The sequence below is a fragment of the Cyanistes caeruleus genome, chromosome 7 (assembly GCF_971803275.1).
Source record: "Cyanistes caeruleus chromosome 7, bCyaCae1.hap1.1, whole genome shotgun sequence".
NCBI classification, from domain to species: Eukaryota; Metazoa; Chordata; class Aves; order Passeriformes; family Paridae; genus Cyanistes; species Cyanistes caeruleus.
In genome coordinates this window covers 18,582,345-18,609,970 of record NC_141707.1, presented here as the reverse complement: position 1 = coordinate 18,609,970, position 27,626 = coordinate 18,582,345, and the positions used below count along the sequence as shown (strand labels likewise).

Genomic DNA, 27,626 nt, shown 5'->3' with positions numbered 1-27,626 from the left:
CAACTGTTTTATTTACTGTTGTGGCAGCCAAACAGCCATCCAAAATGGAGCTTTTCCTGAACTACCTCTTTCAATGCTGCAAATTGACGACAGTACAAAAGTCCTTGTCTTTCTCTACAAAAAGCTTTGCAATAAATTGCAAAACACACCTAAAATATGAATTCAAGAGATGGAAACAAAGATTCATCATGCTAATGACTGGCCTACAATCCAAAAGATTCGATTCCAGTTCGGGTTTTTTTAATACCCTGAATAGACACTGTGGTTCTTAAGGAATTCTATTATTGAAGAGTCCTTGGCTAAATTAAAAATGTGCTTTGAAGCTAGCACTATCACTTCATAGTCCACTCCTTTGAGCTGCAATGGCAGGCACCAACTGGAAATGGACTGTATTGTCACTCTAATCTAGTCCTGAAAGCAGAAGCATTGCAGTGGAAGACTTCTCCATTATGCTTAGAGAGACTTCCTCTTCCTTGAAGACATTAGGAATATGAAAATTAACACTCTATTTAATAAACTGAAGAATTTTGCAGTTATAATACCATTTTGTTTTAAATCCTAATTCTCTATATTAGCTAGTGGGAATGGAATGATGATGGATTTAATAGGACTGATGGAATTTGTAGAAGAATACAATACTGGGTACTAGTGAATCACCAAGGAGATCTGCAGTTTTGAAGTAGAGTGTTTATTTTCTCCATCATCACCTTCTGTTAGAGTTGTCCAACAATCCACAGCAAGCCCAGAAGAATTGTAAACCACTGTCTAATAAATGCTATGCACAGATGAATATTAAAAATTATTTATTTGTAAAGAAACAAAATACAAATTTGAATCTAGACATATATTGGATAGCACCCAAAATTCATTGCTCCTCACCCATGGCCAATATCTACCAATGGACACAGCAAACAACACAAACATGCTCAGGAATCTGGCATCTTGCAGTTCAGTCCACCTTCTGTTCCACTGCATCAGGCAGAAGAATGGGATCATGTCTTAAGTTGAAGTTCATCTCTTATGGCCTCTCAAGTTCAAGATGCACTCCTTGAAACCAGAGTTTCTCTTTAAACCTGTTTAAAAAAGGTCAGTTAATATTGCCCATTTTTTAATGGTGGCATAGACAGTTCATGGTTTTGTGAAAATAAAAGATTAGAGATCAAATAAACAGTGATTACACAGAGAGCATGAAATATTCTAAATCTCATCTCCTTGACCAGAAGAAACTTGAGCTATAAACAACAGATGAGAAAAAAACAGGATAAATCTAACCTTTCCATATAGTCTATGTGTTTTAATCATACTGAATTTTCCATGTGACTTAAGTAAAATTATGATGATCTCGCGTGTCATTTTTCACTTAGGAATATTTGCCGTATCAAAGCAATATGGAAAAAGCCCTGAACAAAATATGTGGAATCAAGGCTTTGTCAGCTGGCCATGAAGCAAAGTGTACAGGCAGCCCACAGGACAAAGCTTTTGGATCAACACATGCAAACACTTTCCTTTATGCTTACATGTTGCACTACAGCTAGATAAATAAACTTCAGCGATTTAAAGACAGAAATACTCTTTTTTTTAAATCAGAGCCTAAATCAATGAGGTGACATTTAATTCTGTGGTAAGAGTCACAGAGATTAGTAACTTCATGTATCTAATTTATTTAATCTGAAATGGCACAGTGGGAAGTATTGTTATCTTTAATCAATTAATGAACGACAGTTCCTGTCTTGTTAAGATTGCTAATTGTTCTTTAGAATAAGACTTGCCTAGTAGAAAACCTTGCTTATATATTGTGTTCATGAAACTTCACTTAGGTCTATCAATTTGAACTTCTGGAATACTTTGTTTTTTAAGGTCTTCAATCTTATACTAATATCTAGATTAAGGTGCCTATATTTCAAAAAATATTTCACTAAACATAAGTACCTTGCACAGGCTCAGTTCTCTAATGCATTACAAATTTTTTGATCTAAAAATTATATATCTTTGGGTGAAGAATAAAGTGAAAATGGGAGTTACATATTATGAACATAACATACATTTTCCTAAAATTCATAACTTAGGAAGCCTGTTTGATGTGTGCTTTGTAAATCAAGGTCCTTACAGTGGTTGCAGTAGTAGAAGCTGTAGCATGGAGTAAGATGCAGGTTACCTTACTGGAGTACATTTAGCCACTGGCCTTTCATCTCTCTCACATGGTGTGTCCTGGGCTTGTGCTAGCTCAGCTGTGGTGACATTCACCTCTTCTGAAAAGTATCCATCTTCCCATTGTGGTTTAGCCTGAGTTACACGGGAAGTTTTGGGGGGTTTATTTTTCTCTGAAACAATAGATGTACATTAGTGGAAACAAGTTGCTCATGTAATAAGGCAAGAGGGTGTCAAGAAGCATGCAGCTGACAGGACAAATCACCTATCACTGTCACGAAAGCAGAGCAGTGTGCCTTTCCAATTTCATTGCTGGCAACACAGATGTATCTCCCAGTATCAGCAAGGACTACATTTCTTTTTAAAAGATAATAGGTATCTCCTAATTTCTCAACCTGTAAAACAAGAGAATACACATAAGGGATCATTAGTAGCATAAAGCTATATAAATTACCTTTCTCACAAGGAAAATTTCAAGAACATTAGAACATACACTGATATCTCCAGATACCACTTGGATGTCATCCTTTGTCCAGCAGACATGTGGTTTGGGCTTCCCATGTATAGTGCAATGCAGGATTAAATCTTCTCCCTCTTGCAGAGTTCTATGTCCAAACTTTTGTATGAAGTTTGGCTGTTTCCCTTGTACTAAAAAAAACCAAAACAAAAACCAAAAAAGAAACCCCAAACAATAGTCACTGTGTTTTAAAGGACACAACTAAAGCAACTAAAGAAAATAATCTGTTCTCTTTAAGTTCATCACATTGAAAGATAAAGAGAGCCTTTACTGAAGCCTGGAACTCAGGATAACTTGTTTGCAAGACAGTTTGTTGGCATATATTGTTTCTCTATCTAATATAAAATTTGTTAAAAATCATTGATATTAAGCACCCAAGAATTTCATGCATCAGTTCCATGGAAGTGCTAAAGAATCATATTTGGTAAGGTATTAGGCAAGGCTGTGTGAATTATTGTTTCAGTGAAGGTGTAAGATTAATTATTTCACAGTGACAAAGTCGTGAGAGAAAATTTTATCATTTAGTGCATTGCTGTACATCCCACTTGCTTTACTTTCTCTCCCCCTATTTAGTTAAAAAAAAAAAAAAGTTATTGGAAAGATTAAAAAACTGCTATTTGCAACAAACATTAGGGGCAGAATGAAGCCTCTCTACAACTTTGACTGCATCATTATTTTGGCCATCATTAATACTGAAACCATTTACTACCACATCATCCAGTACAAATTTGGTTCAGATGAAGGATGGGCAAGTAATTGCATTTCTACTGCAATACCCAAAGCACATGAGATTGATTTTGTGCTAGCCTCATGCCAGCTGTGGAAGGACAGATGACACCTGAACCACTACAAGAACTGATCAATACAAACTAACCCATCAAAATTGAAGAAATTTTGATCATCACCATCAGTTTGTACTGAATAAAAACATTGCTTTCTGTGACTTGTAACTTAATGAGCTGTAAAGCTGGGCTTATTGAATCACTGTACTATCACTTGAGGTTCACTTATATTCCACCTATGAGATTACAGTAAAAAGAGAAGACAAGCTCAGAATTCAAACTAAGAATTCTTGACACTGGGATTATAAAGCAGATGTTAACACAAGAAGAACACACAAAGACATCCTACAATAAAAATGAACTTTTTGCATCTCTATCACATAAAGAATGTCCTTCTTCCTCTTTAATATAAATTGTACCACATTTCCAAAGTATTTAACAGAAGTTATCACTAGCCTCCTCTGAAATAGAAAGTTACTGAAATGTGTATTAAATGACAGAATTTAGAACTGCTATGCCACCATTACTCCACTGTTTAAGGATGAAATCTTTTCTTTATGCTATTATGAAACAAAAATCAGCTTCCCTTGAACAGGTGCCCATTAATTTCTAACCCCAAATATATTGAGCCAAAGGCTATTTTTGCCAAGGGTGGGCCTGCTGGCATCACAAGGCAGACATTTTGATCACTGTATTAATAAATTCAGTTTTTAGGTGAGCTCCTAGTTGCAATAAGCTTTCAAGCTTAGCTGCTTTTCTATTCTTCCTATATACTGTAGGACTGAGGCACCAATGCAAAGCAGAAGAATGTAAGTTTTACTCTCCCATATTTGCACTGACCCTCTCTATTAGCCAGCCAGAGCAGCTCAAACAACTCAGTTCTTAGCTGTTGAAGGTTAGAATGTGCAAGCTGCCACCCACATTGCATTGCATGCACCAGAAGCCCAGAAAATTGTGATCTCAAGCTTCACTTCAAGCGAGAGAACCAAGTTTACACCCCTGCCTACTCTTTGCAGGCAGTTAACAGTAGGTCACAAACAGAACATGTTTAGCTTGTATTCCAGTGCAAAACATTAAGTGGGCTTCAGCCACTCTTTGGGATAATTTTGGCTGGATTCCAGTACTTGTGCAGTTTGGATTACCTTGTGAAGTCATGTTGCATCTCATAGTAGAATGACTTTTACCATTAAAAGAAAAAAGGAAAAATCTGAGTGTAATGGTGACAGTGATAATGATCAAACCACATCTTGACTTTATATCATTAAGGCAGCAGAACACAAAAAGTGAAATGTTCCATTTCTAGAGCAAAGGGGAAAGTATGTGCAAATAAAACCATGAAGAGGCAGTTCCTACAGGTCTTTCAGACACAGGCTTGACCTCAACAAAGTCTGCTGTAAAAAATTTTATCATCTGATAGCAACCTTCAAAATAGAATGATAGTTGTATTTCACCAATGTTTTTCACATGATATCATAACAAAACGTCAGAAGAAAACTTGTTAATTGCAAATTATTTCTTGGCTGGACATCCCATGATGTCCTCATCCACAAAGGTTAGAAAGAACAGATCTGCTCCTCTATTGCGGGAAAAAATAATCAGGTACTGAAATATCACTCTTACAGTTTCAGACAATAATTTTGTCAACTGTTAAATATTCCATGAATTATCGGTAGGAACCAGTAGAGTTATACTGCAAACTGGTGAATAAGCACAGAAAAATCATCAAGCTGGAGCAATTAAAAAACTGCAGGATAAAAGTTCACCTTCATCTGTCTATGACCCAGCCTCCACCCCTGCCTAAAGTTTCCCTCACACACTTGTGTGCAGGCCAAGTCAAATTGGTTCTAACAGACAGATTTTAAATTAAATTGCTTCACAGTTATTCTTAATCTATTTACTCTAGGCATGTAATTTCCAGTCTCTGGTGTCTTGAAATGTGATATTAGCAATTTTATGAACTTCCCATTTTCTCTATGAAATTAAGCTAGGCAGATTACCACCATGCTGCTTAGAGACTTTGGATTTGCTCTGCATTACTCTAAATTAACACTGCACTTTATTGTTTTGAGATTTTTGTCTCAGTCGAGCTCCTAGCACAAACAGAAGGATTCCTTTATTAGGAATATTAAGTGGGTCTCATGACCCAATTGATCTGGAATATCCATAACCCAGAGCCCCAGTCTCCTTGGATACCATGTGTAACCTCCTTAAAGTCTTGGCAGTAATTTTTTGTGACACAATTCTTCTGGACCACAGATGGTAACACACACACAAAAATTACTCCTTTACCCTAGGAAAGTCTACAGAGGAATGCAGAAGTAACCATACCTTACCAGTCATTTGAGAGGAACTCACCTTCTCCATTGCAGCTCCAGCCACATCTGATCCAATCTGGGTAATGACTCATCCTCCCTCTGCCTACTGACTCAAACCTGCGACCTCAGACACGCTGCTTCTCATGAAAAATTAAAAAAATTAATTCCTTTCCCCCTCCAAATTTAGGTACCTTATGTAAAAACCGCTTCACATGACTCCACATCTTGTAGTCAGGCAATATAAATAAATTAAATAAGATATAAATAAAATAAAGGAATATAAAGAAATAAAATACCGTTTTCTTAAATGGTGACTGCATATGAGGAAGGAAGAAGCGAGTGTAGGTTAGTCATATGCCTAAGGTCTTTCTTGTAAGGGTGGTGAGACTGAGGCTTAAATCTTCATTATAAGGGAGCCACCAGGAAGATGTAAACATTTTGGGATCTTGAAGTAACTGTAGGCTCAAAAATGTAACTCTAGTGTGGGGAAATCAGCGTTGTCAACCAAGAAAGAACCAGAACAATACAAAACACCCAGATGCATTCCCTGCTCTACAGTGTGGTAAAAAGAAGGAGGAAGTAAAGCATGCCTAGTATAAACTATTAAAAAACCCCATGACAGTAGGAAGCATTATGTTAAGATTGTTGCTGCAACAGGATGAGTGTTTTTTTCCTTCAAAGAAATACTAGTGCATCATGAGACTATGTCACTGTCACTCTTTTTTTTCCCCTTTTTTTGAGATTATCTAAACAGAACACAGCTGGAATTTTCCAGCAATTTTTTTTAAGGACTCATTTGAGTTCTTAAATAAAGGGTATTTAAATCCAGTCTGCCAGCACAGCAGTAACCAGTGTTGATTATGTCTTTGTTTACAAAGCAAAGCATTAAAACCATGAGATTTTCAGAGTCCTGCTGTGAATGCAGTATCTCTAAATTACTCTTTTTGAAATCTAGTTTCTTGTGGCAATTAAAATTGTGGCTGATATCCACACACCCATTAAAAACTGTGCATTTAAAGCTATTCTTGACTGAAAGTAGACACAATACCACACTCACAAAATCAACTTTTGTTTACCTAAAATTCATAGAAATTTTCAAATTCTCAGAGGGAAGTTTTAACAAATGAATGAACAAAGGTATTATATACTTCCACAATGATTTATTAAGATCTACATTACCTTTATTGTGACATAGAAAATACACTGCAGGAAAACAGGTGAAATTTGTACCTGAGAAAATTTTTATGAATCTACATTTCTGGGAGATGACTGAACTGAGAAAGTGGCTCATTAAGGGTAGTACCAAGTTAGTTAGAACTTACTGTGTTCCCCCATCTGTTCACCACTTCCTCCCCTTGCTCCCTCTCATTGCTCTGAGGTTATATAATGAGAACTTTTCCTTCTTCAAAGTCACAGGATTTTTTATAAAAGTTGCAGTCACTGGGCCAAAATATCTGACCCTCAGCAATTACAATGTATATTATTTTCATAGCATGCTACACAGTAAAAGGTTGACTTCATTCCAACCAATTATGCAAGAGAAGGTAAATATTTCCTCTTTAAAAATTTTCCACAGCAACACAATGGTAACATGAAGGTTGGTAATCAAAAGATGCAGGAAAAATCATGTAGCTGTTTGTCAACTCTTTTTACTGTACAAATACAGCAAATACCAAGGCTAAAGAATGAAGTTATATTTGAGGATTTATAAACTGAGTCTTTCACTGGCACAGTTACATCATTGTTACATAATAATTAAACAAATCAAAACTTTAATAAAAAAATACATTTGTGATTGTCCTTGCCAAGAAGAAAATACAAACTGTAGGTGTACAAAATATTGGTTTGGATTTACTGCTTTGAACTTAATGGATAATTCTGTTTGACTGACTTTTTCTTTTTTTAAAAATTTGAATACACTTTTGGATATTTCCCCAATTTGGTTGGTTCTGTTTGAAATCAGTGTGTTAAAAATTTTAAACATATGCAAATGCTCATTTCATAAATTGTTAACTTTCTTGTCTTATACTAACAATTATAGGATTATTAGAAATATCTGTATCTTTGTAAGAAGGCAGAGAAAGTATCACAGACATCTATTTAAGCAGAGTGGAATGTTTCAATGTTTTATTTTGTAAACATTTGTTCTATTGCATGCTAGATGCCACTTAGACAAATCCTGATGGTTCTGGGTCAGTTCTGTAGCACAATCACAGCTCTGTTGGAACTACTGCAGCTTCCCTTTGAGGAGGCTCTGTGCTGGGCTGAGACAGATTTAAATCTGATCGATGTTAGGTCAATCATGAATGCTATGATACCTTTACTAAGAAGCTTTGTCCTAAAACTAATTATTTTGTAAGCATACAAGCAAACATGTGGCTGAAAAAAAATACATTCTAGGTTTAAAAAAAATGCCAATGCCTTCCACACCCCATCCCGAGAGAAGACATATCCCAAAATACACAGTGATCTGAGCACTCTACCTGGCTCTATACTGACATTTAAAACCTACAATCATTCAAACTGTTTGCAATGCTATGGAATGCCTACACTTTTAGAAAGCAAAACTCAGCCTCAGATTCTAGAAAAATCTTACTAAGTTTTTATCTCAACATCTCTATGACAAAGTTGAATAAACACATAACACTGGCAATAAGGAAACAAGCAATATATCCGTTTTGCCATAAAAAGTGGTTTGGTACATATTGTGAAAACGCGGTGTAAGAAAATAAATTCAACAATGTGATAATTAAGTCTGGTGCAGTCAATATTGTACTTATTTTGTGAATAGCCAGTACATTAGTGATACACTAATATAGATGACACACAGCATTATCCAGTCTATTCTTGCAATAGGTGGCCTGTTACCTTGCACGTGAAGAATGGCACTCGAGGAGATAGTGCCGTTCAGATTTTTAGCCCGAACAACATAGAGGCCAGCATCTTTATCACACACCTTCTGAATGAACAAAGTATGCTTTGTCTCCTTTTGTAAAAGCTTTAAGCGCTCATCTGCAGTCAGTTTCTGGCCCTTCTTGTACCTGAAGCAGAGAGTCAGTTTTCAGGTCAGAGTTTTATCACCGCATGCCACACAGAACTCTGCAAATTCAGACAATCTCTGTAACACTACAGTAAACAGATAGAGACCCGCTGTGCTCTCATTTCTCAGCTTTAAACTTGGTATGTCAATATGTGTGAACAGTTAAACAATGCAAATTACTACATAATACATTCTTAACAGTAGAAAACGTGGTTCTGAGAGTGGTTTCAGCAGACAAGTTACAGCTCTCTCACAGCAATATTAGAGAGGTAACATGAGGGCCTGGGGCCTTGGTTTTGCACTGAGACATTTTTGCTAATAAGGTCTTGAGTCAGTCCACATTCAGCTCATGGATAAGCTCTAAAGGATCAACAAACAAACTTTCTGAACTTGTATCTTCAGTATAAAACACAGCCCAGAACCTTTCTCCATCCCAGCCCACATAACATTTACTTAGTTCACATCATCAAACAGGATAGAACAATGCATTAGGAGTTATTTCAGCGAACTGGTGTCATATTCTAGCAGCAGAGTATCTGTCACCATGTATTGGCATTGACTCCTGATTTTAAAATGGAAATTAGAGGAAATTCTGGCTCTCCTTGCCCCATGATGTTTCAGCATAGGCTGCATTTAATCTAGCACAAACATGAAGATATTTTTCCACATATATCCAGGGAAATTTCTACACAAGTACAAAATACACATTATTAGTGAATTTGTAACTTAAAAAACTTAATTTTTTCTGTTTTCATAAATTTCTAATTTGCAAAATAATTCCAGTTGAACACTACCTTTTTGAAAGACAATCTATCAATAGTGTATATATATTTTCAAGCTAAATTAATGCTTTCCTACAATAAAAATGAATATTTTGTTTCACCAATAATACTCTTCAATCTGTGCAATACTGGTAGTTAAAACAAGGTAACTTTATTGATACCAACAGAGTATAGCACCAAGGTTGCAGTGTCCAGTATTTTTCTCAGTGCCACTGAAAAAAATTCAGTTTAACAAAAACTTACAGTTTAATTCTTTAAATGTGAAATAATAATATTAACGTATTTTTTTTTTCCAGTAAGAGGCATATTTAATTTTAATACATTGAAAAAAAGGCCTCCATTTTGGAAGACTAATGGAATAAGTAGAGAAAAGACAAATGAGGTAAAATTGGAGGAATACATGCCACAACATATCGAACTATTAAAAAAATCTTGAAATCCTGCTCCTCTTTCATTCCCTATTCCGTTTGGCAGGGAATTTTTAGAGTTCAGATGTTTATATTACATCATCTGTTTTTCTCACAAATCCAATATAAAGTAATCTAAAGAGACACATAGCAATTAGGAAAGAGATAGACCATGCACACCAATATATGACATAAAACTGATTATTTTAGTGTCGATATTTAGATGGGATTTTTTAACCTATAACCTTACTTTTAATACCTGACTTTCACATACGTGTAAATGTGTCCCCATCTATGTAGTGACCATAAATATTTCAGTGTGCATGCACATCTATGTGTCTGTCCATACGTAGTGCCCAGAGCCTGGGAAAATGCAGGTGAATTTATTTATGGTAAATCTGAAGCGTGAAGTGATTTTAAGAAGGCATTGAACAAGTGGAACACCATATTCCAAAATATGAAAACTGTATGATGCTTTTGCTTAAAAACATTGGATATGTTTGCAGTATTTTGCTATTCTTATTCAAAAAATTTGGTACACAGTGATTATTTCAAGTTGGTTAATTGTTGAAAACAATTCTGGGGGTGGAAATCATGCAGAAGTGTGGAGTAGAAAGGATACAAGCCATTTATTCTAGCCTACAGATTAATTGATTTGGTTATAAGAGGTTTGTGGTGGCTCACTACTAGGTATATTTACTACTTCTCATTGCAAGCTACCCACCATGTCAGTGTAGGCTCTGGGAATCCTGTTACTTCTACTTCCAAAGTTACCGGAGAACCTTCCATGACGGTTTTGTTAGACAGAAGCTGGGAGAAGTTAGGCGCCTGTCCAGTTAGGCTGGCCATGCTGTTCTTTTCTGAAGAACTTCTAATCTCTTCTCGGGTAACCATCTGCCTCTGACAGCTTCTGGTGGTGTCTGATTGAAACACGAAACCTGAGAATGCATCAGGCAAAGCATGCAGCCTGTCCCGGGGTTTAGTACAGTTATTCAAGGCATGCACATTTTCTTGCGTTTCTGCCATGCTTTTATGAAGTTCAAGGTGTTGGAAATGTGTTTTGCACATTTCACTCATCATGCTATGTACTGGTTTGGCTTTTATAGGGCAGGAAGCGGTGCTAGTTTCAGGTATTCCTTGTGAGCTACAGGTCAAAGGAGATACTGCTCTGACTTTTGGACCAGAATCTGTTAAAGAGACACAAAACTTTTCAAAGTGATCTGATGGACTTTCTGTTCTATTATTTGTAGCATCAGCAAAAGCAGAATTTGTTAAGAGGTCAGATGCTTCCATTGGTTTTACTGTTCTAGTGGTTTTCTGCATTTGCAAGCTATAGGAACTGACATGCAGACTATGAGAGCTACAGCAGCACTGCTCATCTAGCTCTGTTTCAGAATGTAAGAGGTTGGATTCTGGTGTCTCAGAAAGCGGTGGCAAAGAGATATCATCAGGTGATATACACTCATATTCATCTCCAGAGGGGGTTTCTTCTGCCAGGAATTCAGTCTGTAAACTATCCTCTTTGGCTGAAGATGACAGCTCTGTATCCTGTGAAACAAGATCCTCACCAGCTGGACAGATAACTGAAATATCAGCCAATATATTCCTCTCCTCGAACTAGGAGGGGAAAGAAGAGAGAGGGAAGAAGACAAAGAAAAACAAAGAGTTATAATTTAATACATCCCCTTGTCATGCAAAATCTAGCAACAATATTTCTTTTAATTAAGCTTCTGAGAGGCTGAAAGAAATGGGGCAAAAGGCAATTTGTCAAAACATGTTGCAGCAGCTTATTGGAATTTCAAACTGCCCAAATAGATTCTAAAAAACATTATTATAACTATGTATAAGCATTTATTATAACAGTAACAATGAAACCAAGAGTACCTTTCTATAAACAAAGGGCAACCTGTGGATATCCTGTGGCTTCTGTTTATATGAACATTTGCAAGGGGAAGGCGGAGGAGGAGGAGGAGGAGTAGGTGCCCTAATTACAATTAAATGGGACACAGTTACATAGCCATATAAATATATTAACAGCCAAGTTGCTGGACTTGTTTCTTTGAGAGAAAGAGTTGTCAATCATGGTCAAGAGTTAAATAATAAAGCCAACAATTCTGTAACATTTTTAAAACATTTTATATTTCCTTTTATTTTTTGTATTTTTTTTTTATTCTTGGCTGTTACAAGATCCTCCCAAATATTAAAAGAAAAGCAAGGTAAAAATTATTTTTACGTTAACTTGGATCCAGGAAAAAAAATATCCCTTTCATCATGTTTCAAAGAGAATTGGGTGAGGCATAAGTGCATTAATTTTAATCACAAAGCATCAAAGTCGTTATCTGCTTTGTTAATTACTTCTCTGCCTCTTGATTTTTGTATGAATGCAATCATATATTCAGATTGATTTCATTTAAAAGGTAAAGGCTCTCAGCAAAGGTGTGTGCATAATGTTTGCTTAAGCTGCTCTCTCATTGCTGAGCACTATACACAAATATGCCATCTACCTATAAACTGACCGCTCAAATAAATGGGGTGGTACACTGAATTTCCTTGCTTTCCAAAACAGGTCTCTTTGGCTGCATCCAATACAAGAGTGTGATGGTACATTTCTTTCAGTTTTCTTTTTGCTTTACTGCTCTAAATACAATCTAACAATTAGTGCAAAAAATTGTAAAAACCCAGAAGTAATAGACCCTCATATGTGCCCTGGCCCTTTAGACATGTTAGTTTTAATATAGGCGCTTTTCCAAATTATTACACTTCTTATTTCAAAGCAATGTGATTCATGCCAGATCTATGAAAAGATGACTGGAAGAAGGTTGGGATTTTACTGTGTCTATTTTACTAAACAATTCAATTCAGTTGTAAGAAGAAGTTCAAGTTTTACTGTGAAAGTGTTTCCCACAAGAATCCCCAGATGAACTCTGACCCCTGAAGAGATGGAAGAAGACCCTGGGGGAAATGTGTGGAAAAGAATGACAGGTGAGCTGTGAGCGAGCAAGCTGCCAGATAGACTTTGGCAGCATGGGACCAAAAAAGCAGGAAGATCAATGTGCAGTGAGAAGGTCTAGCACACTTTTAAGAGGGTTATATTTGAAGCAAATTAATACTGGGAAAGCAGCTTGCAGGAGTACAGATAAAATTAGAGATTGCTGGCCCACTATACGAAGCTCTAGTGAGATGAACCTGCTACTTTAAATGAAGTATGGAGTGATGAAAAGGGTAGAGGCATCATAGTTGCCACAATCCTCATATGATATTTGCTCTTTTGCATACCCTTGACTTCTCTCCTTGGCAGCTGAGACTCAGTCTGATGAGGAGTGACAAAGCTGTGGCTTAGCAAAATAGAGCTATGGGCATCTGCTGAGGTGATTCTCATGGGGGATGCTCTTTGGAACAGTCACAACATTTTGAGAGAAATCTGGGCTCCAAGTCAATGCTGAAACTCCCACTGACTCAGAATGGAGGTGAAAAAATTATTTAGTTTTAATTTTGGCTTATCAACAGGTTACAGGACATTTTGTATTGAACTGAAGGGCATGATATTAGTTGAATTTCTACAAAACATCACTGTTTAATATCTTGCAGTATTTGTCCGTTATTTGTTTGCAAAATGGAATTTTTAGATATCTAAATCTGTTACCAATGGATCCTACCTTTCTAAGGACTTAGATATATTACCACCCACTCTGATTTATCTGACTATTTCACATAGCAAATTATTTACATTTACATCTAGGATCCCAAGCCTTTGAAATATTCCTTAAGCCAAAGTAATTAATCTCATAAAACATAGGTCTGTCTTTGCTTTGCCTGTATTTCTGAGAGTTCATTTATTCACTGATTATTTGGAAACTCATATTCTTTTATTGCTCATGAATAAAAGATGTTTGTCTGTTTGGATTTTTATCATTCCAAACGTAAACTCAGTCTTTGTGAATTGTCATGTGAATTGTCCTCAACATGGATGCAATCCCTACTTTGGATTATTTATGATCTCTAATGCAGAGAATCTTGGCAGCTGAAATGGAACTTAAGTGTTTTGAGATGAGGATAAAGATGATTATTTGATGGTGAGTTCTGTAATTTCTTCTATAGTGCCATACAAATATTACAGCAAATTATATTTGACATGGTGTCCTACTGAACTACTGACAGCTGAGGTTGTGTTCCATCATTGTTTCTCTGTTTCCTGGTATTCACACTTTTTTAAAAATGAATCCATATGTTTGCTTTGTCAGGTTTTTGGTAATACTGTAAATGAGAATACAATCAAAGCTTATCAATATAACAATAGTCCTCACTTTTGATACACAGCAAATTGAGGAATAGAATTCCCTTGAGAGCACACAATGTAAATTAATACGAGCAGCACAGACTTGTTTAGTGCCTGTAGGACACAGAGTATTGCTTCTCTTCTCAGCAACACTCTGAATTTGCAAGCAATTCACTCAGTGCCATCTGAAAGGAAAATGTTTTAAAATCCCACTTTTTTTCCCAATTAAGACCTTAATGTGTCAACAAATAATCATCATTTCTATCCAAATGGAGACTTTAAGAACAAAACACAAGAACCTTTCTAGCAATGCACAGAGCCTTTTAAGAAAAATTTCTAGTTATTAAAAAACCAAATTAACTGAACTAACCTGCTGCTTTTGCTTCACCTCTTTAACAGTCTCATGTGCTTCTTGATCATTTCTTTCTTCTCTTTTAACAGTAATCAACTCATCAGAAGAATCAACTTTCTGCCATGTGAAGAGAAAATTAAGTTTATACACAATAGAAGGTAAGAATTGTTAGCTACACATTGACTTATGCTCTGTACAACAGAGAAAACACCAAAGTGAAAATCTGTCATCAACACAGGTGTAAATTGCTTATGGGAAAAAAAAAGCAGCAAAACTCAATTAATTCATTCTGGGACAAGCAATGGCAACATTTTTCGAAGCTGACAGGATGTTTTCTGAGGCAGGGAAACTATACAAGACTATAATTCTTCAGTATGTAAGACTGAAGAATTCCAGTGGCTAATCAAGAATCTGAGGAATATTAACCAATTTATACACAGGCTCAGTAAGGGGGAATAAAGGATTAAGTAACACTGTTATAAGAAAAAAGAGAATAAACAACAAATTCAGGAAAAAAATCAGGATTGAAGGAAAACAGTTCTAGGGAGGAAAGAAACATTTATGAGCCTCTGTAATCATATATTTTTAAAAGTGGAAAGGGAAGAATGTGCTCTAAGCATAAAACATAGCATAACAGAAAACTGGACAAACATAATATACTTTATGAAGACTTGATAAATCCTTCAAAACTGTCACTGAAGAATTCCACTGATTTCAAAGAACATAATAGTGACACAAGATAAAGAAAGCCAAAAGCTTTATAGTTACAGTTCTGTGTCTTCCATGTCTTTAGCTGCCCAGCCAAAAGTTATAGTCTTAAACAAGTTTCTTATAAGAATGTGCTGCATTATTAATTTTCCATTTTAGCAATAAACAAGTGAAAAATTCCATGTGATCTTTTCAGTCTATTTTTTTTTGCCTTTTAGGAAGAAAAAGTAGTCTTTAATTTTGCTCTTGAAAAAAAATCGAAGTTTTTTTTCTGGCATTCAGCAGCCATACAAAATTAGGAAAGATTATGTAATACATTTCCCTTTAATTTGTCATGCCTTAAAAATAACAGGAAGTGAAACTCAATTTATACTCATGACATTCCATACTGATGGCACATGTCTGTGTAGATAGGTTGCTAAATTATTTACTCTTCATAAGACATAGACATTGACTGTTGATATATTCTGGAAATGTTCAATAGGAATATTATTTTTAAAATCTCAGAATACTACATAACGCAAAAAACCCCCCAACTTTCAATTTAAAATAGTTGCAGAACTGTATTGTAAAAAACATTCAATAATTTTATGGAAATTAGTCAAAATAAGGCAGTAAAATTAGTTTGAAATTCCACTTGTCTTGAAAAGATCATGCAATGTTGCTCTAGAAAAGATGAAAGGTTCAAGTCCTCTTCTGACAGAACCTGGGATTGCTGTCCCTGCACACCACAGTGTTTATGAAATATAGGAGTGGGGAGGAGAATGGGCACTTATGCTGAGGTTTCTATATGGTCACAGTGCAAGAGAAAACCTTTCCATTCACCTAATAACCTTAGGAATTCATTTATATTTTTGGCATCTGCTTTAAAGTGTATTAATGGACAATTTGAGCGTCAATTTTATAGTATCATTCCATCAAAGAAATGTGAAACAAGATTCAGTACCAACAAAAGCAGGGTATTTAAGCATCTTAATTTTTTCACTTTCACTGAAGAATTAACTCATCAGCTGCTGCTGCATGCAGGAGATTTCTCAGATATTACTTTGAGAATGGAGGAGGGTGAAGTAAGGAGTCTTAATTATCTACTCCTATCACTTGTCTTCCATAATTTCTCCTCAGTTAATATGTTACATTTAATTACACCTACGGCAGTTTATCAGAACATGAAACTAAAAATTCCATTCTCTTAAATATTTATGTAAAACAAGGCTTTTCTAACTCAAATTACTTTGGCTTCAACACAACTTGTTTTTCAGGATGTCTTTTCCAAGAGGGAGCCAATCAAGGTTGGTTGGCATTTTGTAGCTCTGGCAGTTACCTATATTACAATATCAAGGGAAGAAGTATGCAAAAAAAAGTATTTGTCTAGATACTCAGAGAAAATTTGACATTTCCTCCTAAAGGTTTCTTGAAAGGCATAACAGTTCTGAAAGAAGCAAAGAAAAAGAAACCTAGAAGAAATATTTAGTGCCCAAACAAGCAGCACTTCATTGATTCATTACAATCATTACCTAAAGTAACAGAAAAGTGAACGATTAAGAAGTAATTCGTGCTACCACAGATGATGCTCAGCTAAAAGCATTGACTCAGACACTGTGATAAACTGATGCAGATGCAATACATTCTCCAGCTGTAAAAATGTACCTTTATCTCCTTAAGTTCTCTCAGGGATCTACACAACCCATCAACAGAATTCATGATTTCTTCATACTTTGATACAGTTTTTTCAACATACTTCTTTCCTTCTTCGATACCTACAAAAGGCAAAACAGCACAAAAGTAGAACAGAATACCTCAAACAGACATGCAACAACCTGAGTAATTTGTTACCCCAAGGAACTACAATTAACACATTTTTCTGTGTTTTGTTTAGCTGGAGGAGTAGTGTCATTCCTAGTAATGTATTTTCCCAGCTTGTACTAGCTTACTTGAGATGAGTCCTCATAGCTTCTGCAGCTCTTCTCTCTGGTTAGTAACACTGCTTTAAAAGATGCTGACCTAATAAAGTGTCCCCTAAACTCGTTGCCACATTATACAATTAGGAGGTACTTAGATCCCTGTTATAAGAAATACATAACAAAGGCAGGATGGAGAAGCTATTTCCCATGTAATGACTTCAAGGACACCAAGCAGCTTCTTTCTCCTGGTGTTCCTAACCAGCTGTTGCCAAGAATCTGTTCTGTCATCTCCTTTCCTGCCAATAGGAATGTTTAAAATATTGAGAAGGCTTAAAAAATAAAAAAGGAGAGAGAAGAATAAAGAAATTATCTGTACTCTCTAAATATTCTTTCCATATTAAATTAAGAGGAATTTAAAAGCCTAGTTTGACTGCTGAATTTTTTTAGTTTTACTACTTAAATAGGCTACAAAATCCCTGCACATTTGGATTGTCACTTTATCTTCGGACAAAATAACTTTTAAAAGTATATGAAAATTACAAGTAGGAAAAGAAAAAAGCAAAATATGAAATTTTTGACGTCTGTCAACATCAACAACATTCCAAATCAATACAATTGCAAATACAGTATCTAAATAGTAGTCTATATTATCTGCTAATAAAAATTTGGCAATCAAATCCTAACAGTTATTTATTCACAGTTATAATGTAGAAAATTAATTCAGCACTGAGGTATATAATTATAATATCCTCTGGCTTCAAAGGCTTGCCTGTTAGGAGAGAGCTTAAGCCATGAAATCTTAACTCCAAGCTCATGAATATTGCAAGGACATTTTGATTTCAAGGTGAACTCAGGCTGTATACAGAAAACTAAGTAAATACCCGACTGCTAAGTATTTTAATGCTTTTACTTTTTGTAAATATTTGTTCTGAAATCCTTCACCTCTTCCAGTCAATACTTCAAAACAACATTTATTTTTTAAAATTCATTGGATTTTATTAAATTAACAAGTCTGGGAGTCTGCTTACTTCCATCCTGATTAACTGCATTTTGTCCCCACAGAACGTTACCAGATATCTCCTTACCATATAACCGTCTAGCAAGGTCCATCATCTGCTGAATTTTTTCTTCTTGTTGAGGCACTGCAGGTTCAATAAACTTATTGAATTGCTTATAGAGACTCTCTATTGCTTCTCTGGTTTTGCATTCTGCAGAGTAGTTGCCAACTCTAATCACTGTTGCGCTCACATCTTCAAACCAAAATTGACACTGGGGGATAAAAAACTGCATTATAATGAATTACTATCTGCAGTTCAAGCTGTTGTACAATAGACTAGATTATTCTTAGACTTTCCATAATCAGTGGCATACAGTATATTCTTAAATATTCTGACTTAAATTTAACCTGAAAACCATTTATTCATTACTAATGGTGCTTCAAGCATTAATGGCTGTTAATTTTTCATTAAACACTAGGCCCATGCTCATCTTATCAGCATGGTGAGGTTATTATGTAATGGTTCTGCAAAAGCACATTTTATTTTTGACTTCTTTACACCTTGTATATCAATTGACTGATTTCAAAAACTTCATGTTATGGCCTCACTTAGAGCTGGTAAGGGCAGAAGGGTTCCTTAAATTTAAAATACTAACAGACAGGGTTTTTGGTGTCAGCAGACAATAAAGTCACGAGGAATCTTTCTGCTGAGAAGACTGGGCTTTAGAACATACCCATAATAAACATCTTTAACAACACTCAGAACAGGACACAATCTGGTGTTCACTCAGAACCATCAGTATTGCATCATTACAGGAAGTGGCTAAAAAATCACCTTTTCTAGCTACCGTTGAAATCAGCATTTAAGGCTGTTCCTATTTGCTGAAAGAGAAGTTTTGAGTAAAAGGTGATACTTTACACTGATTTAAAAAAAAAAAAAAGAAGCAGTCTTAAATTTTAGCTTTAGGAAATAATTCATTTCTGTTAAGTAAGTGGCGAGTTTGAAAATGCAAATGTTCAATAAATATTAACAAATTGCTTTGCTAATGGTCTATGTCCCACACTTAGATCCCTTTGGAGATAAGAGCAGTGTTATTTCTAAAACTGAACAGTGATGACCAGAATGAGCTTGCCCCATGGTAGGAGCACCAACACAATGGAGAGCAAGAGAGAAAATACTGTTACAATATTGTCACAATTTTTTTTTCTTTTAAAAAAGACAATGCATGAGACAGTCCTCAACAGGGCTGTCAAGACTGACGGTTTTTAACATTAAAATAAAGTTATGGAAGTGTCCAATAATAAAGACTGCAGTTCAGAAAAAAAAAAAATTATAGATATATGTAAAAATTTAGTCTACTGAAAAAAAATATTCTTCTATTAAGGAACTGAGTATTTTACATTTCAATTCCATCATAACATAAACCACAGTGGGTACTGATGATAACCTGCCTCTCATAATTTGACAGCTACCAAAGAGGACTTTGAGACACTTTCTGTGTTGCCTCAGAGCTTTCTTTGAGAAAATGAGCTCATAAGTATCATCATAGATATGCTGGATGCCTTTGGAAGTCATATGGTTATAGGGAAGTGGAGACCCCAAGATGCATCAATAGAGTCACACTGCACATTTATTTCCCGCTTTCACCACAAATTTAGAAAGAAACAATTTTAAAAAAACCCACTTTTTTAGCAATTTATTACTTTTGGAAAGTACAGATTAACCTTGAGGCAGTTAAAGCGCTTTTATCTCTCCCTGTCCTGGATCATTGACATGACAGTGGGGATGTCAGGTTTACTAATACCTCTTTCATCATCTGCTGCAGATGCTCCATGAGATCCAGATTTTGCTTGTAATCTTCCACAACCATGTTAAAGTCATTCAGCTGTTTTTGTAAGTCACAGATTGGGCCCAGCAGAACTTGAACTTTGGCATTAGGCTCATTTGCAAAAGGGTCAACAACTTTCTTCTCTAAATTATCCATCTTCTTTTTAAGAATCTGTTTTAAAAATATAGCAGTGTTAAATACTGCAACAAAATGTTAATATTTTTAGAAATTTAATAAGCAAGGGAAAACCATACAAACATATTTCTTGTCCTATGTTTTGAAAATTACAAGCTGCTCTTTCAAAAATCAAAGGAAACTGGAGGGCCTCTGCAAAGCTGATTAAAATTGATATAAATTATATTTATTAAAGGTGTAATAGAGCCAAGTTTTTTCAGCTTAAAAATAAACAAATATCTGTAGTAATAAAACACGGTCATGCATGACTTGCAACTAAAATGGCCATTGGAAAAAGAGTTTCTGGTGAATGCAAAAAATGGGTGAGACTAAGAGGGTTCAAAGGTGCAAATTAGCATGATCAACTCCAGGCAATGAAGGCTATGAAGAAAAAAGTTCATCTTATAGGATGAAATCAGAAAGACAAGAGAGGAGCTTGATGCAAGACATGATTATTTTGGGTTACTTTAAGGAGAAGAAAGACTAGGTTACACAATGGAGGTAAGAAGAATAAAAGATTAGATGGAAAAAAATGGAGGATTAAAAGAGTGAAGTCAGGAACTGAGTTAACATCATTTCACTGAAGTGGCAGAGTAACAGGAATGGAGCAGTGAAAAATGCGTGAGTCAATGACAGACAGGAAGGATACAATGAGAAAAGAAAGACAGAAGTGCACAATAAATTTTGTGATGTGCCAGTCTCCTGTAATGTGTTTGGCATAGGCCAAGTAATTTGACGGGTGAAGCATTTACCAAGCCTAGAATTTTATTACCTGTAGCTTCTCTGCATATGTATCAACTTGCTGAATCTGTATTTTAAGTACTTTCATATTTCGAGCTTTTTCAGTTTTCTTTATATAGTTAAACTTCAAATTGTTGAATTTCTTTTTGAGATCCTTAAATGATTCTCTGAGCTGCAACAGTGAAAAACGTATTTGTTAGTAAAAAAAATAAATCATCACACATCAATTTATATTTTTTCAAGAGCTATTTAATGGACAATTTAAACACTGAAAATTTAATACAGAAATTAGTAATACTATGCCATCTCATAAAGCATCCTTAATTCCTCAGAATTTCTTTACATTAATGGAAAATCATAATCTTGCTAAATCAGCATTTTTGCATTCTGGATGAAAAGTACTGTTTCCAGAATAACTGGGGCAAAAAACCTATTGGAACAAGGGATGAGATTATTGCTCAGATAATCTATGAAATAATCCTGTCCAGGAGCTTCCCCTGCTTCTAACTAGAGGTAGATACTCTTCACATACTTCAGTCCATTTCGTAGAAATGGTAGCCATGTAATTGTCCCATTCCTCATCCCTTTTTCAAAAGTCCTGCTTCTGAAAAGAAATTGTACATGGGCTTAATTTCACACACTGTGCAAGTCCAAACATCATAGTACAATTACTCACAGCACACAAAGAGGAATACAGCTCTTTGCAGGATCAAGAATGACCACCTGACTTTCAAATAACCATGCTCTGAGTATGGCAGCAGAGAGATCCAGCCTGACAGACACAGAAAGCCTTGCCTAACTACTGCTAGATGTACTCTGGAGAATACTTTCACCAGTCAGCACTGACCTGCTGCAACAAGCCCAGCAGCAGGGAAAATTATTCCTACAATAATACAAATTAAAATGAACTAGTAGGTCCAATTATGACGCATCCATGCCTTTCAATACTTTTCAGATGAATTCATACCAGCTACCTGCTATTAAGCCTAGATATTAAATTTGTTCTAAAACTCTTTTTTTTAATTAGATGGAATATCGCTACACTTTCTTTAATCTACAGAAAATATTATAATGTGCTAGAATGATAGGAACTACACTGATGAAGCCCCAGAGAGCTGCAATTTCATTTACACACATATGAATCAGACACATTGCCAATTTACCAGAAAGAGTTTAATACATATCAAAAAGAAGATCCATATTTGATTAACATAATTTTAAACTCAGTGTTTACTTACCATGGGAGCTAGTTATTATATAGGGTTGTTATATTCTTTATCTTTTCTTTTCATGATAATTATGTTTCCTTTAATATTGTCTTACAAGTGAGCTTTTAATAAACCATGTCACTTTTTATTATCAATTTTATATAAATAAGCATATCAAAATTATTTAATTAAACCATTGCTAAAGGTCTATGAAATTTTTAGGCAGTTTTCCTTATACTTTTTTCTCTGAAAGCCAGGCAACTTCCAGTTTTATTCAACACTTTAAAAATTCCTTTCAGATTTTACTGTTACATTTTAATTTCTTTAAGCAAGAGATTGAAAAATCAGACAAGTAAAAATCCAGCTTAAAATCAGTACTATTTTAATTATGTTGCAATTCCATATCACATTTTCAAATTATTTGTAATAAATTCATAAAATTTGAAATGGAAGAATATAAAAATGATGACAACATTGGTTTGAAAAATTTCAGATCCTTTAGGTAGATATTATTTTGCTTTTAGGATAATGTATAATACTAATAAGATACATATATAATAATAATAATATAATAATATATTTGTACGTAATAAATAAATTATGTACAAGTATATTTATTTAAAGACACTGATATAAAGTAATGCAGAAGTTCTAATGCTTTAGGATCTGTTACTCAAGACACACAAATGAAAAGAACTTATTTAATTAGTGTTAACAACTTCAGGTCAAATCCACAACTGGATATCTAAATATGTATTTGAGGCTTTTTTTAGTATTAAAAAACCCTACAGACTTCACCCTGCCCCCCTCCTCCTTTCTGCCAAAGAATCCAGGGAGTAATGAAGGCTTATTTTGCAGACACTGTTATTGGAACAGCTAACAATCAATCATTGTTATTATTATTATTATTATTATATACTAATGTTAATCCATCAAGGGATATATTTTTCATTTTCATTTCATCTCGTGGGATGTTGCCACATTATTTCAGCAGTGAATAAACAGATGGTGTTCACTCAGTGTAATGGAAAGAAAGGGAATTCTATCACTGGCCCTGTGATCTCCAATTAGTTTAAGCTCTTTATCCCACCTAAGTACACAGAATAATAAAGTCCATCTAAAAGCCCTCTGATAATATAATCACTTGTGCAAAACAATATTTTTTTTAATTCAGAGCACAAAAGTCTTATTTGCTGTTTCAAGTTTGTGGGAAAGAAAAGATGATGAGTTTATTTTAGTTTATATCACTGGCTAGTGCATGTACAGACTAGGTAATTTATAAGGCCAGAGGCTCTCCTCATAGCAGTATGTGAAATTAAATCTCCTTGTTTCAGCTATGATGGCTCGTGTGTCAAAGGTCTGCAGCTGCTGTCACTCTTCTCTTTCAGCCTCAGTGGAAAAACCAGATTCAGCTCTGACTTGTACATTAGACTGCATTTGCACAACTCCTGTTATCATCAGCATTCTTACCAAGGACAGTGTGTGGCTCCCAGTTTTTAGAAATCTAAGCATATTTCAGTTTTGCAAGATTAAATGATAAATACTGAAGGGACTATGCATCCAAATAGCTTCAGTGACTTCAGCCCACTGCTTTAATGGAACTTTGTACCTTGTCTATTGTGTCATAGTCTTTAATCAGGCTGCTGCTCCTAACTATAGTTGCCCTGTCATGGGTGGAGAATGATAGTGGAGGAGAGGGGTTTAAGTACCAATTGTTCCTATTTATCACAGGACAACAAAATAAATGGAAAAATCAAGTTCTAAAATGCTTTAAACTTTTTTTTTGTTAACATTAGCTTTCCAGCAAATGCTTTGATTGCTGTGTTAGCCACTCTAGAAGGAACTTCAATGTTGTTAATCCCTCACTTTTAACTTTCTATTCATAAACAAAACTTTTCATAGCATCAATAATCAAAACACCCCATAAAAGCAGGTTGCTGTAAACAGATATTTAAAGTCACAAAGATTAAGAAACAGTCAAACAAAAAGTTGAAAAAAATATAAATAGATGCTGTTCAAGTCATTAATGACTACTTTATTCCTGGGGCAACAATCAGAATAAATTACAAGGCGAGAAATGTGGCTACATATCAGTTCCTACTGACCTCTGAATAAAGATAGCTCATTACCATTTATGGTTAAAATCCATATTTCCAGTCATATCTTTTCATAAGTGAAGAAGAGTGAAGAAGTGAAGTAGAAATGAGATATAAAATAGTATATAAATAGTAATAAATAGTGAAGAAGAAATGAGTTGACTGGGAGGAGCTGTGAACCCACTCCAGTGTCTGCTGCTCTTTTGTTGCTAGTTTTACGCAGACACACCTAAGTGTTATTTTTGAAGTGATCACCTGAAGAAAAGGCTTTTTCATGGCAAAAGCTATCATGTGTGATTAACTGTGTCACTTCCAATGCCCTGAGCAGATCCAGTGCAGCATTCCTATACCCAGTGTGTCAGTGTACCCGAGGCTGAGCTCAAATGACTGCAGTGTAACACAGTGGAGGTGCAGCTCTTCAGAGGCTGCTACCCAAACTCCCTCGTGAAACAAGAGGTCCCAGCTGGCAAATACAGATCCCAAAGATGAGCTTTCCTCGTGAGATATTGAGGACGTAAATACTTATTTTTTGCCTTTTCAAATTCTCTTGAAATTAGAGAAGGCCCAGAAAACACATGTATTTTAGCATGTATATAGCTTCTCCAAAGCTGTTTCAAAACTCATGCTATATATTCTCATCTATAAATTTAAGTATTTGTTTCCTTCTTTCTTATAGAAGCACCAATATGTTACGAACACAGGGAACTTGCTAAGTCCTCTAAGGATCTCTTTAAACTCCACTGAGTCCTAAGCCCTAATTCACATGCTGTGTTTACACACTTAGTCACATCAAACATAAATTAATGTAAGTATTTACAACAGAATCCCGAATAGTTTCAGTCAGCTTAAAAGTTTGCTCTGTAAACTGATAAATCACTACTAAATTATCTGTTTGGCTGTTTATTTTGTGACAGCCATGAACAACTGCTACTTGCTGCTGGCACATGAAATATTTATTTGTTTAGACACAGTAGATAGTAAATAAATTGTTAGTTTACACAGGTCTGTTACATACTACCAATATTCCTGATGATAAAATTGAGAGAATTTAAAATACTGAAGGTAATACTTATAAATAATATTCTTGAAGTAGTCTAGTGTCTGTTTCTTGATCCCTAAACAGAATTTGTCATAAATACTTAATGAAAAAAAAGAAAAAGAAGTAAATTATAGTATATTAATGCATATGCAGGTACATTAGCCAAATATTCTATGCTAACCTATAATATATTCATGTTCTATGCTAACCTATAATACAAAAAGAACCTAAAGAAAATGGTTTCCACATGCCAAATTAGTATATTTCTATTAGTTTATGTACAAGATTTAATTAGATTTGGGGATGACAGGTTTTAACTTAACCAATTAACATGGCTTTCCCAACTGAAACAGAAAAATAAACTAAAAAACCCCCAATAGTGAACGCTGTATTTGCTATGCAGTTATTTTACAGAGAGTGTCCAGTAACTACTAGAAGACAAAAGATTTTGCCATAGGGCATGTGGTGAATAACCCACCTCTGATGTGACCTTTCATTTAAATTTGAGAGACAGAAGATTTTTTCCTTTATTTCCTGTTTTCCCTTATAGTCTAACAAGCAATAATAGAAAAATATAACAGGCAAAATAGCAAATAACAAGCAAAAAATAGAAAAATAATTCTTCTTAGAAGGGAGTCACATTTGGTCCCAGAACCAATGGACAGAACCAAGAGATTCTTTTATTTAACGGCGTGTGTGAATACAGCCAGCCTTACATACATACTCCTTTTCTTCAGCAAATTTGAGGGGTTTTCAGTAAAAACCTGGAACACTTTATTTCAAACCTCAAATAATCTGATTCTGCCATGACACTGTGAGGTACAGTGGGATTTCTTGTTTAGGTACTTCATGCTTCCTTCATTTTCTTTTACAGCATGGTTCCTTCTGCCAGAATGCTTCTCCTAACCACCTCCTCTTCCTGTCACCTCTTACCACCAGACAGGGAGTTACAGAGGACCAGCGTGAAACACCCTCAGCTCATAACTACAAGTGTAACTCACATTCAAAGAAATCTTCTTTACTAAAATATTTTTTTCAATTTCAAATTATCTTTTTGTGAAAATGGATACTTTTCACAAACACACAAAATACTTCTCTGAAACAAAAGAAAACCCGAACAAGAATTTTCTCACTAAAAATAGGAGAAAAATCTCAGTCACCTCTTCTTTGGTGATTTTCAGAAAATACAGTCTGTGTTTACCTAGGTGTGGATTTACTCAGCAAAAGATAACAAGAATGCAACTTTCAGTGTCTTGTATTTTTATCAGATGTGCTTCATGCTATAGAGAACATTAATGTGAAATCCTTCCAGCTTCAAATCCACCTTCTGTACTTCACAGATGCAGAGGAGTACAATCTACAGAACATCAAGTATAGAGCCCATCAGCCTCTTATTTTAATGGATCACTTTGGTAAAGTTAGTTCTTTGAACAGTTTTTCCTAAATTAATTTTTGTGGAAACATCTAATGAATGTAGCTTGCTAATTTGTGAATTTATTTGTATTTGGCCTACCAAGATGTTACATTGATAACCATATTACCTGAGTAATTATTCCTAACCTAAGTTCCATAATGCTAAATTCTAATTTCTTGTGCCAGTGAGCATTTCCTTTCCTCCTAGCAGTTTTTCAAGTATCATATCTTTTGTTTCAAATTTTTCATTTGAAAAAATGTTAGTACTAGATTATTATGAACTTTTCTTTGAAATACTGAAATATTTTAATAAATACATTCTTTCCAATGGCCTGACATCCACAATATGTACAAATTCTACTTTTGTTTAAAACTTTAGCTTCATAAGAAAAAAATTGTGAAGACTCATGTTTCAGATGAAGCTGGCTGAGCTGAAAGCCAAATAAAATATAGCTGCTCTATTTCCAGTCCTTTTGGTACAGTAAAAGCATTTCATTGCCAGCCCAACAGCTTGATAGAATCCACAACACCAGAGCCATAAACCACAGATTACTGTTGCTGCTGCCTAAATCCAAGGTTGCTGCTAAAATGAAAGTCTGTTTTTGCGTGTACATATAAAGCATTTAGGGGAATGGTAAAAAGTAGTGTATATTATGGAACACAACAGCTCTTTTAAAAGTCATTAAATGTGCTGGGATTCATCCCATTTACCTCATTTATATCCTCCTGAGTGGTGCAGTGTTGGAAATACTGTGACAGTTCCTTCTCATACTTATCAGCTCTGGAGCTCCAGTTTATGCTATCACACTCAAATCTAGCAAGTTCTTGCTTCAGATTCTTTACCGAAACATTCAAGCAATTCTAACGAGGGAAGAGACAAAGAAATTTATCAGTCTCAGGA

General features: G+C 35.1%; 1 protein-coding gene across 5 annotated transcripts in view; it reads right to left on the bottom strand.

The window, feature by feature from the left end:
• Window positions 1–786: 786 nt before the first annotated feature.
• CCDC141 (coiled-coil domain containing 141) overlaps window positions 787–27,626 on the bottom strand; it is a 62,333-nt gene continuing 35,493 nt past the window's right edge. For 2 of the 5 annotated variants that reach the window (XM_086896996.1, XM_086896997.1), the window contains 8 exons: window positions 27,437–27,586; window positions 21,001–21,141; window positions 20,031–20,225; window positions 18,314–18,497; window positions 16,975–17,084; window positions 14,638–14,736; window positions 10,716–11,608; window positions 6,903–8,803 (listed from right to left, as the gene is read on the bottom strand). In XM_086896996.1, coding sequence (XP_086753122.1) covers window positions 8,539–8,803; window positions 10,716–11,608; window positions 14,638–14,736; window positions 16,975–17,084; window positions 18,314–18,497; window positions 20,031–20,225; window positions 21,001–21,141; window positions 27,437–27,586 — 2,037 coding nt within the window. In that variant the 3' untranslated portion in view covers window positions 6,903–8,538. Of the gene's footprint in view, window positions 1,074–2,155; window positions 2,322–2,413; window positions 2,544–2,641; window positions 2,797–6,902; window positions 8,804–10,715; window positions 11,609–14,637; window positions 14,737–16,974; window positions 17,085–18,313; window positions 18,498–20,030; window positions 20,226–21,000; window positions 21,142–27,436; window positions 27,587–27,626 lie in introns of those variants that run through there. The other 3 variants (XM_086897000.1, XM_086896999.1, XM_086896995.1) reach the window with 3 other exon arrangements.